At 50.4% G+C, this 12,229-nt stretch overlaps 5 protein-coding genes across 5 annotated transcripts; 3 read left to right on the forward strand and 2 right to left on the reverse strand.

The window, feature by feature from the left end:
• Positions 1–5,712: 5,712 nt before the first annotated feature.
• PFICI_05323 (uncharacterized protein) lies at positions 5,713–6,633 on the reverse strand (the record flags this gene model as incomplete). Its single annotated transcript, XM_007833904.1, has 3 exons — positions 5,713–6,266; positions 6,378–6,455; positions 6,522–6,633. 3 exons carry the CDS (start codon positions 6,631–6,633, stop codon positions 5,713–5,715), a joined length of 744 nt encoding a protein of 247 aa, XP_007832095.1.
• Positions 6,634–7,672: 1,039 nt separating this feature from the next.
• On the forward strand, positions 7,673–8,143 carry PFICI_05324 (54S ribosomal protein L23; the record flags this gene model as incomplete). Its single annotated transcript, XM_007833905.1, has 1 exon — positions 7,673–8,143. One exon carries the CDS (start codon positions 7,673–7,675, stop codon positions 8,141–8,143), a length of 471 nt encoding a protein of 156 aa, XP_007832096.1.
• A 660-nt stretch (positions 8,144–8,803) lies between these two features.
• PFICI_05325 (uncharacterized protein) lies at positions 8,804–9,277 on the forward strand (the record flags this gene model as incomplete). The annotated part of the gene is made up of 1 exon (XM_007833906.1): positions 8,804–9,277. The coding sequence occupies one exon, from the start codon at positions 8,804–8,806 to the stop codon at positions 9,275–9,277; it is 474 nt and encodes a 157-aa protein (XP_007832097.1).
• A 70-nt stretch (positions 9,278–9,347) lies between these two features.
• On the forward strand, positions 9,348–10,931 carry PFICI_05326 (uncharacterized protein; the record flags this gene model as incomplete). The annotated part of the gene is made up of 1 exon (XM_007833907.1): positions 9,348–10,931. One exon carries the CDS (start codon positions 9,348–9,350, stop codon positions 10,929–10,931), a length of 1,584 nt encoding a protein of 527 aa, XP_007832098.1.
• Positions 10,932–11,191: 260 nt separating this feature from the next.
• Positions 11,192–12,143, reverse strand: PFICI_05327 (Uricase; the record flags this gene model as incomplete). The annotated part of the gene is made up of 2 exons (XM_007833908.1): positions 11,192–11,298; positions 11,366–12,143. 2 exons carry the CDS (start codon positions 12,141–12,143, stop codon positions 11,192–11,194), a joined length of 885 nt encoding a protein of 294 aa, XP_007832099.1.
• Between the last annotated feature and the right edge of the window lie 86 nt (positions 12,144–12,229).

Consider the following 12,229-nt stretch of genomic DNA (forward strand, 5'->3'; position numbering starts at 1 on the left):
CTTGTCTTAACTGATGGCAAATCTGCCAGTGCTCGTCCTAGCCGAAAAAAGAGTATTGAACCTGAAGCAGGCCTGGAGCCGTCCTGCGACTATAATAAAAACCCCAACGATTTTCTTCTTGCAGATCGGAAGTCGGCGCAGTGAGTAGAGCAGGCCACTGACAACCTCGGGCGGTTAAAGGAGGGGCCCGACCCTTAATACTCTTTTTTTTTTCCTGGGGCCGTCTAGGTCGCCTAGCAAGTAGTAAGACAGAATGACCTCTTGGTCTTTTTTTTCCTCTCTCGAGTGGCTACTATAGTTCCCCGCTCGACTCGGTGTGTCTCTTCTTTGGAACCAACTATCGAGGCCTAGCAATGATCGAAAGTGGCGGTATGGGGGCGATTGCGTCCAAATAAGAATGCATCCGATTATATCAACACGACTGTTGGTAAGTTTTTCTGCTGACGCTTGCTCGATGCAGGTCCCAGAAGAAGGGTCCAGAGACTTGGGTTGTTGGTTCGGGGCGGATTTCAGGCGCTTGTGAACCCAGAAAATTCCAATTTTGGCGGGGGGTGCTGCTGGGTAATGTATTGTACGTCTGACTGCGTGCGGGTGCGGTAGTAGCGGCAGCAGAAGGTGGGAATGAATTAAGACACGCAGGCAAAGCCACGAGGACTAAGATTGATAACTAGTAGTTGATTTTTGCCGGGCGGAGATGCGATCGACTTTCGTAATCCGAATCACACAGATTTTCATCCAGATGATTAGAGGTGCGCAGCGGAAAGGACAGACTAGGTTAACTTGGGAGAAAATGGTGATGTGATCAAAAAGAGATTCCAGTCGGGAGGAGCAATAAGAGTGACAATAGTGAGTGGATGCAGGACGAGCCAGCGCTTGCAGAAGGGCGGAGAGTGGTTGGAAATTCGGAGGGCTTGTCCTCGGAGCGGTTCACACTGGAAAGAGAGAGTCGATAGCTCGTATGCCCAGGATTGCTTGGCCTTTCATCAGGCGGAAGGGGAGGGAGGGGGGAAAGAAAGCTGGCAAATCTGGTCGAGGGCTGGGGAGCTCGTACGTATATCATGCATACATAGATTGATTTGATGCGCTCGCTACCTGGGCGGTACATCACCGTCTCGTCTTCTCAACGTCTTTCTTCGTCCATGTATACCTACCTACCTACCTTGCCTGGGTATGGCCGGTCTACGGCAGTCAATGCAACCAAGACACCTCATCGCTTGTCGTCGAGGTGAGCGAGGGAGTGGGTACGGAGTAAGTAGCACGTACCCAGCAGTCATAAGCAAAACGATACCCGACGCCTGTGCGCTCCGCCGCGTATCAATGTAGACTTGTGAAGTGAGAGAACAACAAGGGGTTGGTTCAGGCCTGGCTGGCCCCCCGGCCACTCGACCTCAGCCGTCTTGGAAGTTGGATTCATGTTTACCATGGGGTAGAAAGGCACGGTAAAAGTTGAAATGCTCGTTATCTTGGTCATCTTGGTGGCTGGCGCTTAGCTATGCTAGATCATAACATTCATCGATCATGAGGTCGACATGTCATCCGTCGACAAGTTGTCTCCTCGAATGATGCCCAGCAAATATACGGCGCTCCAGCTCTCCCGCAAGCCCCAAAGCTTCCTCATCCACCACAGCCAATCCATCCCAACCACACTCTCAGATCATATCAAAGTACTGCCCTACAGGCCCATAGATACCTAAACCGCTAAACTAGAGTTATGCTAAGAATTACCCAAGCGTTCTGGAGTCTGTGGGGATTTCTGGCTACCTTTAGCACGGCGGCACCGGTAGCACAGGGTCGTCGTTATGTGCTATGACCACAAAGCCTCCGGTGCTATCATCAGTTTTAAAGAGCGATAGATCTGCATTGTATCAGATCTAGAATGACGGGCACTAAAACTACTGGATACATACATTGAGTGTACGCTTTTTTCTTTGATTCACAACACGTAATTGCCTTTGATCGTTGGAATTGGCCCTGGTTTGAATGGGAGTCCCGACTGCTATTCAACCAGACGACACTTCTTGGCCGTATCGTCTCGTCAAAGCCCCCGTCTCCGCCTCCTCCACGTCCTCCGCGTCCTCCGCCTGGTACTGACAGGATTCTGCCACTGTTCCTGACAAACTCAAATGTGCCATGGAGAAACATGCCCTGAAGCTGGTAAGAGGATCGATATCGCGTCCATCATCAGAGTAGCTCAATCCTGGATTGTGCCGTGCTCTAGTTTTGTGCTTTCTACTCAGATCTTGTTCCCTCCTGGAGTTGGCACGAATCAGACCCTGCAGCTTTCAAGCACCAAGTGTTCCAGGTGCTCGAGCTAGTTGATGATTGGATGTGACTCCTCGGCGCGGTAAGAGGAACCGGGAGGTTGTCCTGCAGTACGTCCGCTATTGGAGCGCCCCCGATGATCCATGGGCGCGTAAAAGTGTGCACACCGTCCTCTTTTTCTCCTTCTTTCTTGACAGCAACTTTAAAGTTGATGCCATAAAACATCTGTTGGGTCAAGAAGAGTTTGGCGGCTCTTGAATCATGCCTCTTTCGGAACGAATTATGCTGCTATCTGTCGACGACGGTCACTATCCGAGCGTTCACGACCATTTTTGTCCATTCGCAATGTTCCGGAGGTTTTCCACCACACTAAAGCTTTTTTGACTATAACCAGGCCGATCTTCAACGATCTAGATATTGATTACCTAGCACCCATTGCTACCTTGATATATGCAAGTGATGGCATGCACTGGCGCGTAGTGCGGCAAGCGTTGTTCATTCCGCAACTCCCAGACCACTAAATATATGTGATGTACACATTAGTAGACAGACGGTTCAGCATCGACCTTCTAGAGTTCCACTCATGCACTGAAGAAATCTAACCGTACATAGGCGAGCTTTTTAGCAGTTGCCCACGAGCCCAATAAAGACTAATATGCCACCACAAGCTCTGTTGATTCGTCAATTCGTGTAATTGAGCCAAGAGTCGTCGGCAAGCCATAGCCTGGAGTGCATGCATTGTGAAATGATATCCAGCATGTACGTATGCCATCCGATCACCATCCTGTAGTTTTCCTTCTCACTGGCCGGATAGAGCCACGTTGCTTCGAGAACAGCAACAAGCCGCTGCACTGCAACCTGATCCGGCATTTCATTTGCATTTCGTGTTGATCAGAAGCAATTTCCCGACTGTCAATCCTAGTGCTGGACTCCTTCCCTATCCGAAGAATCCGAAAAAAGAAGAAATACTTTCAAGGTTGCTTGAATCCAGCTTTGAGTCCCGAAACTTTGTTACGAAACTCCTCTGTCTTGGGTGAGTTTGAGAATGTTCAGTCGGTGGGTGGGGGGACCGATTCCACCCTATTACCCCACGAAACCACCTAATGGCCAGCACCTAACACTTGACAGTACCTTGGCTAGTAGCGCAATGTCTGTGTACTCTATCAACGGCTGTCAATGTTACCATGATCGTCACTCCAACTACGAATTGTGGTATCTGCAGAAGAGGGTTGCAATATTGATTTTTTTTTTCTTTAATTTTAATTTTAGAAATATTACAGCGCAGTCAACGGGTTCGACGGCCTCGAGAAATATCTACACCGAGTGTCGTAAGCATAACTATTTGTGCCAAAGAGGCATCGAGTACAACAATCATCCACACATGGAAGTGGCGCGTATCCAAGGCAGTCATGACCATTGACCCAACACACTGGAATTGCTATAGCATGACATACACGCGCATGGATTGCCTTACACACCTTGGCCCTTGGATAATAACATTTGCCGACGAAGCACCTGGGCGAAGGACCAACGTCTGATCTACACTGGACCCTGGCCGTCGATGATTCTAAGCCGCGTCCTCGACTGGATATGTCTTCGAGAAGATCATGCGCGCAGTGTCAGGGTTTCTACTCTCTACGCATGCACACACACACACACACACATCCATAGCTATGTCTTGAGCACGCAAGCATGTGTTGACAGGGCCACTAGGAGACAGCAGCCTCAATGTAGGAATTGTGTGTTTCGGAAATCAAACCCGAGATCCTTAGCAAATCTTGTGTGTTCTGCTGCCCCCACGTACGTCACAGAAGAAGATGGAGAAGAAAAAGAATGTTGCAGCTCGTCATCGGTATCACAAGATTGACGTCCAAGACGCGGAGACTCGGCCACGAGCTCGAGAACAAGTTGCATGTGTGCAAGATCGCTTATAGTGTAACTAACTGGTCGGCTATCTGTATAGTAAACTCTAGTGGCCTTGGACCTTGGAAAACTGATTATTGAAAACTCCCTGAGCTGGGACCAGAGTGTGTCTAAAACACCGGACAATGACCAGCTCTCGGCAGCCTCCGTCAACTGGTTTGGATCGTCTCAAGTCTGCTCTGAAGGGGGCTTTCCGGTCGCCATTCAGTGGGGCTCGTCAGAGATGTTTCGTCTCTGCCCGTCTCCTGGTCAAATTGGGAGGAATGAAAAGGTAGACCAGGGGATCTCGATCCGGACGTTTCCTCAGGCCCTGGGTTATATGTCCGCGGAAACCAGGACATGTTCGGATGGTTGTTAGCAACGGAGGCTTGTTGGATAACTCTATCTCTAGATTAGGCTCAGAGCCAAGCTTTCACGTCTCCGTGTCAAGTATATCAACTTCAAGATAGCAATCTCCACAATTCCCTAGAGTGAACCATTATTGGCTCGTGCTACAAGCTATAGTCGAGATGCTATTCTAATCTGTGTGGCCGTGTGTCAGTATCTACTCCGTCATTGGCTTCCCTTGACTATGCCACAAGATTGTAGTGCAACTTGTATCCTGTTCATCACATGTTTGCAGCGACGATTCAAAAATCATGCAGAAGAAAAAAGTAACACTGCGACATACTAGTCAAGTCTGTGCGGCTTTGACGGTAGAATTTGGGGAGCTGTCTTCTCTCGCATATTCCCTCTCAGAAATGATCCGTCTCCATAATGTAGCCCCCTGTCACGCAGGCGTTCTGTCAATCTCTGAAAGGGTGCTAGCCAGCCAGTACCGTGGGTAAGTAAGGCTAAGCTTTGCGCGCATCTTTCCCCTCCATCCCAATGCCCTGTCAGCGGGCTGCGTCGCATCACTCCGCGCTGCCACGAGGAAGTGGCCTGATTCTTGCATGTTGGTTGTCGATGAGTGTTGGCTCGTCGCCAATCTGCCGTCGTCCCCTTGCCTACAATCCCAAGCAAGCAAAGAAGTCTAGGGCATTCATGGTTCCTAGGCATACGTATAAGACTGGGACGCAGGCCACCCCTCCTCGTTCGACAATCTCTTGGAATCGGACCATTTGGAGTGGTGCCAGAAGAGATTGCGCCGTATTTTCTTGTCCTTCGGTTCTCGGCCACTACATTCCAACGGCATGCCGAGTGCTCACCAGTCAAGACCTCGATCTTTTACGGATCCTTCCAAGATAATGGGGTACATGGGGTAAACATCTTGGAGAATCCCCAGAAAAGCGTCAGGCATAGGGCGCGAGGAGCGAATACAGTATCATGGCCAACACGTTATAATCCGCTCCAAGCACTCGGCACGTATCAGGTCACGACTCGGCATTGTCAGCTCACAGATATACGATCTCGGCATCATCTCGCTATGATAATGTACTGGCACAGACGTCACCTGATATCCTACTGATCTGATCATACTTGATGAACTTTCGATGGCTGGCAATATCGTTCTGTAAAACAGATGACTATATGGGTGATCTGGCGCCATTAGATCATGCCTTTTTGAACCTCATCCTTTCGCTCTTCCCACAGCGTCTTGCCCGTACATGAGCAGACGGTCTTGTCGTTATCCCACATGCCGGCGCTTCTTGCAATCACGCCTACGACGGTGTTCTCGTCGTTTTGTAGCGGACCGGCAGCGTTTTCCTCCTTCTGCACCACCATGGCGTGACCAATAATTTCCCAGACTTGAAAAGGGTGGTCCACAAACATGGATCCTCGTCCGTTCTTGCCAACGTCCACGGTCCCCAGGAGACCCCGAGGCTCAGTCGTGGCGTCGGTGCTCGCCCAGACCGGTCCGGCGGATGCGGCACCGTCCTTGAGATCTCCGTACTCGCGGATGGAGGCTTGGTATCTGCCCGCGTCGACGCCGCGCATTGTGATATCAACCAGGGTAGTCTCGGGTGACACTTGCACCATGCGGGCCAGACCTCTGACTTCCCGCTGCTTCCAGAAGCCTCCCTCGCCATCTGGGAGATCTGCAGGCGCAGGTCCCTCACTGGCCTTTTCGTGATATGTTTCTAGGATGCATACTGCAGCGCCTGTGTTGTTTGTTAGAAGAGAAAAGTATTGACAGGACTTCCCTCCAGGGTGGGATGACCCGGATCATTCCGGCAACGATGAATGAAACAAACATAAATACTAAAACATACTGTTCGATGTGCCAGAGCCTCTGAGAATAGCATCCCTTCCAGTTGCCTCGATAGCACTAACAATCGCTGAGGGTGCGGCTATGGGAATAGAAGTCAATGTTTGCCTTGTTGATTATTTCACACCACATAGTAGCTGGGCCTTACCAGTCCCCTCAACGGCGACGAGCTGGTCTTGCAGGTTTGCATCGACCTTGGTGATGCCCTCCAGGCTGTACAGTGAATCCGAGACGGACTTGACGCATGATTCACATGTCATGTGAACTGCGAAAAGCGTCTGATATCAAACGTTTGATCAGCACATGCAAACACACAAAACTCCCAAGAAGAAGAAAGCTTCTAGAAAAGGTCTCAATTGCAGCTGAATACTAGCTGGCATAGCTGAAAAAACATACCTGGAAAGGCGTCTTGACCTTTCGGTCTACAGTCATGTTGGCTGCTGGTGCTAAGAAACTTCGCTTGTGATAATCTCGGTGCAGGTCGTGAAAGTATGACGCAGTGAATAAGCCGAGCGAGACGGATCCAGTAGTGGTAACAAATGTTTTGAATGAAATATTATGAAAATATCTCAGCATAATTCACTTGTTCCAAAAAGATTACTGGAAACAAAGCAAGGTATGGGGTAACTGCTACTTGGTTTTGTTTTTGGCTGCAACTAGAACTACCTATTGGATGGCTGCCCAAATTTCCAATCAGATGGGGCTATTCTCGGTTGCTTTGAAATCGCCTCCATCACGAACATTCCGCACTCGGCGGTGGAATCCGATGGAGGGGGGGGCCGCTCAAACGCCATAGGTACCTAGGTAATAATGGAGGTTTCATACCAGCCCACCATCCATTCCAGCAGCCAGCTTGGCCAGCTTAGCGGTTAGGTAAGCCTAGCCTAGCTGCCGTAGTTTATTACCCGTCACCTATCAGCACGTGACACTGTTCCTATCGAAAATTTGGGGACCGCGCATCTCAGGTAGCTGGTAGGCGCATATCGTGACTTTGGTATCTCGCGAAACGTCAATTATTCTGTTGTGCCGGACGACCGATTGCTAATCTCCATTGTGAGAAGGGAGACGGAATCTACTCTTATAATTTTGGGTGTTAATTGTCTCCTTGGGGATCGGTATCCCTTGAGCAACCATCATGTCGCAAACCATCGGACTGGTAAGCAAGCTCCCCTTTCCAAACAGGCACGAGCAACAGCTCTTACACCGTCGCTCGTGGTCGGAGTCAATCAGTAAACTAATCTACGGCTACAGACGAAACTCTCCTACTCTAGAGTATGGCACCATGTTTCCGCATCAGCGATGCACCCAACCCTCTCCACACAACCGGGCGTGACGCCGCCCTCGCTCGGCCGCCTGGCATCGAGGATAGCCACGATCCTCATGGGCAAGCACAAGCCCATGTGGGACCCGTCGACCGACTGCGGTGACTACGTCGTCGTCACCAACTGTGCAGCGCTGCATACGACCGGCAACAAGAAGTGGCAAAAGACCTACTACCGACACAACACGCGGCCGGGCTCTCTCAAGAGCGTCACCATGGATGTGCTCATGGCCAAGTTTGGCGGCGCCGAGGTCCTGCGCAAGGCCGTCAGCGGTATGCTGCCCAAGAACCGCCTCCGTGACAAGCGCCTAGCCAGGTTAAAGGCCTTTGAGGGCGACGCCCACCCGTACAAGAATAACTTGATACAATTCGGCGGCAAGACTGTGGGCCACGACGGATGGGAGGAGGCTGTCAAGGCAATCAGGGAGGCAGACTCCAAGAAATTATAGAAAACCTCTACGAAAAGGCTGGCAAGAGATATTGGAAGCGAAGGGCGGAGCACAATCACCATTCATACGGAGAAGGAGATGGCCCGCTGTTCGTGGCCACGAGCCCTGTACATTTGACTGTATTACGATTTTGCATCCTGTATACTGGAAGACATCACTAGGTAAAGTGAAAATTACGTTTCATGCATGTTACTTGACGTTCTTATATTCTAAGACAATCCGTGATGGGACTGCTGGGTTCGATGGGAGAGATGGGGAAGCGTCTTCTGGCCAGGCTCTAAATCATTCCAGGAGCTGTGTAACACTAACTCGAATTCCGCGAAGCATTTTAGCACTCAATCCGACGTTGAGAACAAGGTATGCCCGAAGAACATGCATGTGCAGGGGGCCAAGGCAGAATTTACAGGCGAACCGGCGTATCATAGGCTTGAATTGGCAGACGTGGTGTAGTGAGATTGGGCAGCCTTATCGACCGCAGTCTGCACTCACTGGCCGCAGTGCACCACTACAGAGGCATGGCTTGGGCACTGCCTCGATACATGTCGAAAGGTCAGCCGGGCTTTATCGAATGCAACCAGGCTCTGCTTTCAAAATCCGTCGGCTACCCCTCTTTTTCAAGAAAACCACTTCGCCGTCCGACTTACCTTTGTTTTTGCAAGCATGGCCGATCCACTGAGTGCAGTTGCAAGTATCATCAGTATTACTGATTTTGGGGTCAAAGGCGTCAACAGCCTCAGACACCTCTATCGATCGTACAAGGATGCACCCAAACAGATGGAACAGCTTCGCAACGAGGCTCCCGCCCACTGGGCATTCATGATGCAATTGGGCCAGGTATTTGATGCTGCAGCAGAGATGGGCGATGACGACTTCAGCCGCATGATTTTCGAGCTCGGCGAGCAGGGCAATACATTTTTAAATGAGATTGACAAATTGCTCGCAAATGACGAGCAACTCGACGCCACAACCCGCCAGAAGCGAACACGGAGGGATTTCATCGGAGCTAAATTGCGCCACTTTGCCAAAAGGTGCGAGTTGAGATCCAAGCATCGTCTTGCTTTAGCACAAAAGAAAAACTTTGAGAATTTGCGTGGGAGTATGAACTCGATCTTGTTGGCACAAAGCACCCGGTAAGTCTGTGACCATTGCTGATCATGAGAGGCGTTCAACGCGAGCTGGTACTCAACTTCTCGACAGTCAAACCATGTCCAAACAACGCCTAGCAATCCTCGATGAGAGGACTACGCGATCGGAAGTATCGAGATCAAGCAGGCTCTCATTGGTTGAGACATCCTCGAAAAGGCTCTACAACACTCCTCGATGCTCTTCCAGTTGTGTTTGCAATTGTCACAATCACATCAAACGATTATCAGCCCATGTACTTCCGAATAGCATGCAAGGTATCTGGCGAGCCATGATGATGGCTTCATCCCGAAAAAGTCATCTCAACTCCTACTGTCACGACTGCCGATCTGTACCGCGAGCCCAAGTTGCCAGATTAGTCAACTGGCGAGTTCCGAACTGGTTTGGTCCTCTAGTTGTCCAATTCTCCGTGAGATACTCGTTAAGGCGCGGTCTGAGTTGTAGACTGAAAGCCACGCAGAGAGTGGTGTCTCTGGTGGGTGACATCTTCTGGAGTATCCAAAGAAATGACATTGAACAAATACGATCACTGCTCAAGACCAGTCCAACTGTAGTGAACGACCAATGGGACCTCGGTGGCCACTCGCCTTTACATGCGGCCGTGCATTTGCAAAACCCTGATATAGTTGCGTTGCTTCTAGACCACGGAGCAGACACGGCGATTGAGGATGATCGGGGCATCGACGCTGCCTTAGCATTCGCAATTCATGCATTCAAGGGATACTTCCCTAGGACAGATCATTATGAGCTTCATAGCAAGCTATCCATTGCCGAAGGATTGGAGGATGCAACGGAGTATCTCGGGTACGGAACTGTGCACAAGATAGTACTCAACCTACTGGAGACTGATCTTCGTGAATACCTCGAAGATCTCGAAGAGAACGAGCGACTCGAGCAAATACATCACGCTGATGGATTCGGCCGAACCCCATTACACTTGGCCGCGAGCCAGGATGATGCCGAGGCCGTCGAAATCCTCTTGTCATTTGGAGCGGAACTAGAAATACGAGACACTGCTGGCTTTACACCTCTAGCCGCCTTGGCAAGATGCGTGAAGGGCGCGAAATCCTTCAAACTTCTTGCTGAGAAAGGTGCGAATATTCACGCCAAAAACACGCATGGTGATTCCATCATACACGTCGCAGCATACACTGGTTCATTGGAACTCATCGAGCAGCTCTACTGGCTTGGTGTTGATATAGACACCCTTGATTCTAGAGGTGGAACTCCATTGATCTTGGCCGCCATTTATAACCAACCCAATATTGTTGAGCGTCTGATCGAATGGGGATCTGCCATGGATGCCGTCGATGAAGACAATGACACAGCGCTCATTTACGCGATTGAAGTTAACGCACATGAGGTCATCAACTTATTGCTGAGCAAAAACGCCAATCACCGTCACGCCAATGGATATGGCCGCACTATTTGGCACTGTGCCGCTATGGCCGCCGATGCAAGGACGATGAAGATCCTACAGTCTCTCAAACCGAGACGAGAGGACTTGACTTGGCGGGACAAGTTCAACCGAACTCCATTCGACATTCTGTGCAGACACTTCCGCGGGCGACAGGAAGTTTGGGACATGTTCGAACGCTTGAGCAAAGAGGCCGATACATCTCGAGAAGTTACGGAGGAAGCCTGAGACTCAAGATTGACCGACGAAGGAATTTCAGGGCTACCACCTTTACATACTTGTTAGATCACATGAAGTTACTTTGGTATCATGTACTCGATGAAGCGTAATGATGAATATTCAAGTCTTTATTAACCTTGGTTTCTCTAGTCGTGCCTGCTATCCATCTCAAAGATGGTACAGGCAACATAGACATCATGAATAATGCTGATGATATATGTTAAAAAATTCAATGCTAACTCGCTTTCAATAAAAAATGATGAACAAATCTAATCTCTTGTAACTTCACACTTGATCAGACCATTGGGTCCCGATTGGGGAGCGTAGACCTCGGCGTCCTTGCCAGTGTTCTTGACGTCCTTGTGCCATGCGAGATCTGAGAGGGTTGTGTTAGTGAAACTGTTTTACTATGTTTTGCACGATGGAACTCATTTGCCACTTACCGACTTCAAAGTAGTGCTTGTTGGGCAAGGCGTACGAGACGGCAGCCGTCTCGGGCACGGCCTCGAGAATCTTTTCGCACATGAGGTACATGGTGTTTTGCACCGAGGGGCTGTTCTCCTCGGCAAAAGTCTTGAAGGTGATGTCCTGAGCGGCCTTGTAGGCCTTGTCAAAGGCGTCGACCTTGTCCTTGACGTCGGCGACGGTGGCAAAGGTCTTCCAGGTCCAGGTGGCGTCGACCGAGGTCGAGAGGATGCGGTCCCAGGTCTCCTTGAGAGTGGTGAACTCGTCCTGCACGTAGCCGTAAAACATGGAGCCGGTGCTCTTGAGCACGAGCAGGTCCTGGATGGAGGACTTGATCTCGATGCCGGCGCGGGTGACGCGGGCGGCGACGGTGCGCTTGTCGTCGCCGTCGCGGTGGAAGCTGTGGGGGTGCGGCTTGCCGTCGACAATCATGCGCGTCCACTTGTGCTTGATAATGTCCACGTTGGCGGCCGAAATGTGCGAGTATGTGTCCAGAAAGTGCTGGCCGAGCATGGCGGCAAACTGCTCAATCGGGTTGATGGGGTACTCCTTGGCCTTGATGAAGATGGTGTTCTTGATCGAGTCCGTGGCGACGACGGGCTTGTTGTCGGCCCTGGTGTACGACTCCTCGATTTCACCCTCCAGCAAGCAGCACACGGTCAGTTCTGTGACCTCCTCGGAGCCATCTGCCAGCTTGTCGCGCTTGAAAACGCGGACATTGTCCTTGCCATAGCGGGCAGCAGAAAGACGAGCCATTTTGATTTAGAGGATGAGTGTTTTACTCTTTCCTGTCCCCTTCTTGGAAATATGCAGGTGAAATGTGTTCAGCTATGCTAGGAAAC

The sequence above is a fragment of the Pestalotiopsis fici genome (genome assembly GCF_000516985.1).
Source record: "Pestalotiopsis fici W106-1 unplaced genomic scaffold PFICI_Scf_3, whole genome shotgun sequence".
Taxonomy (NCBI): domain Eukaryota; kingdom Fungi; phylum Ascomycota; class Sordariomycetes; order Amphisphaeriales; family Sporocadaceae; genus Pestalotiopsis; species Pestalotiopsis fici.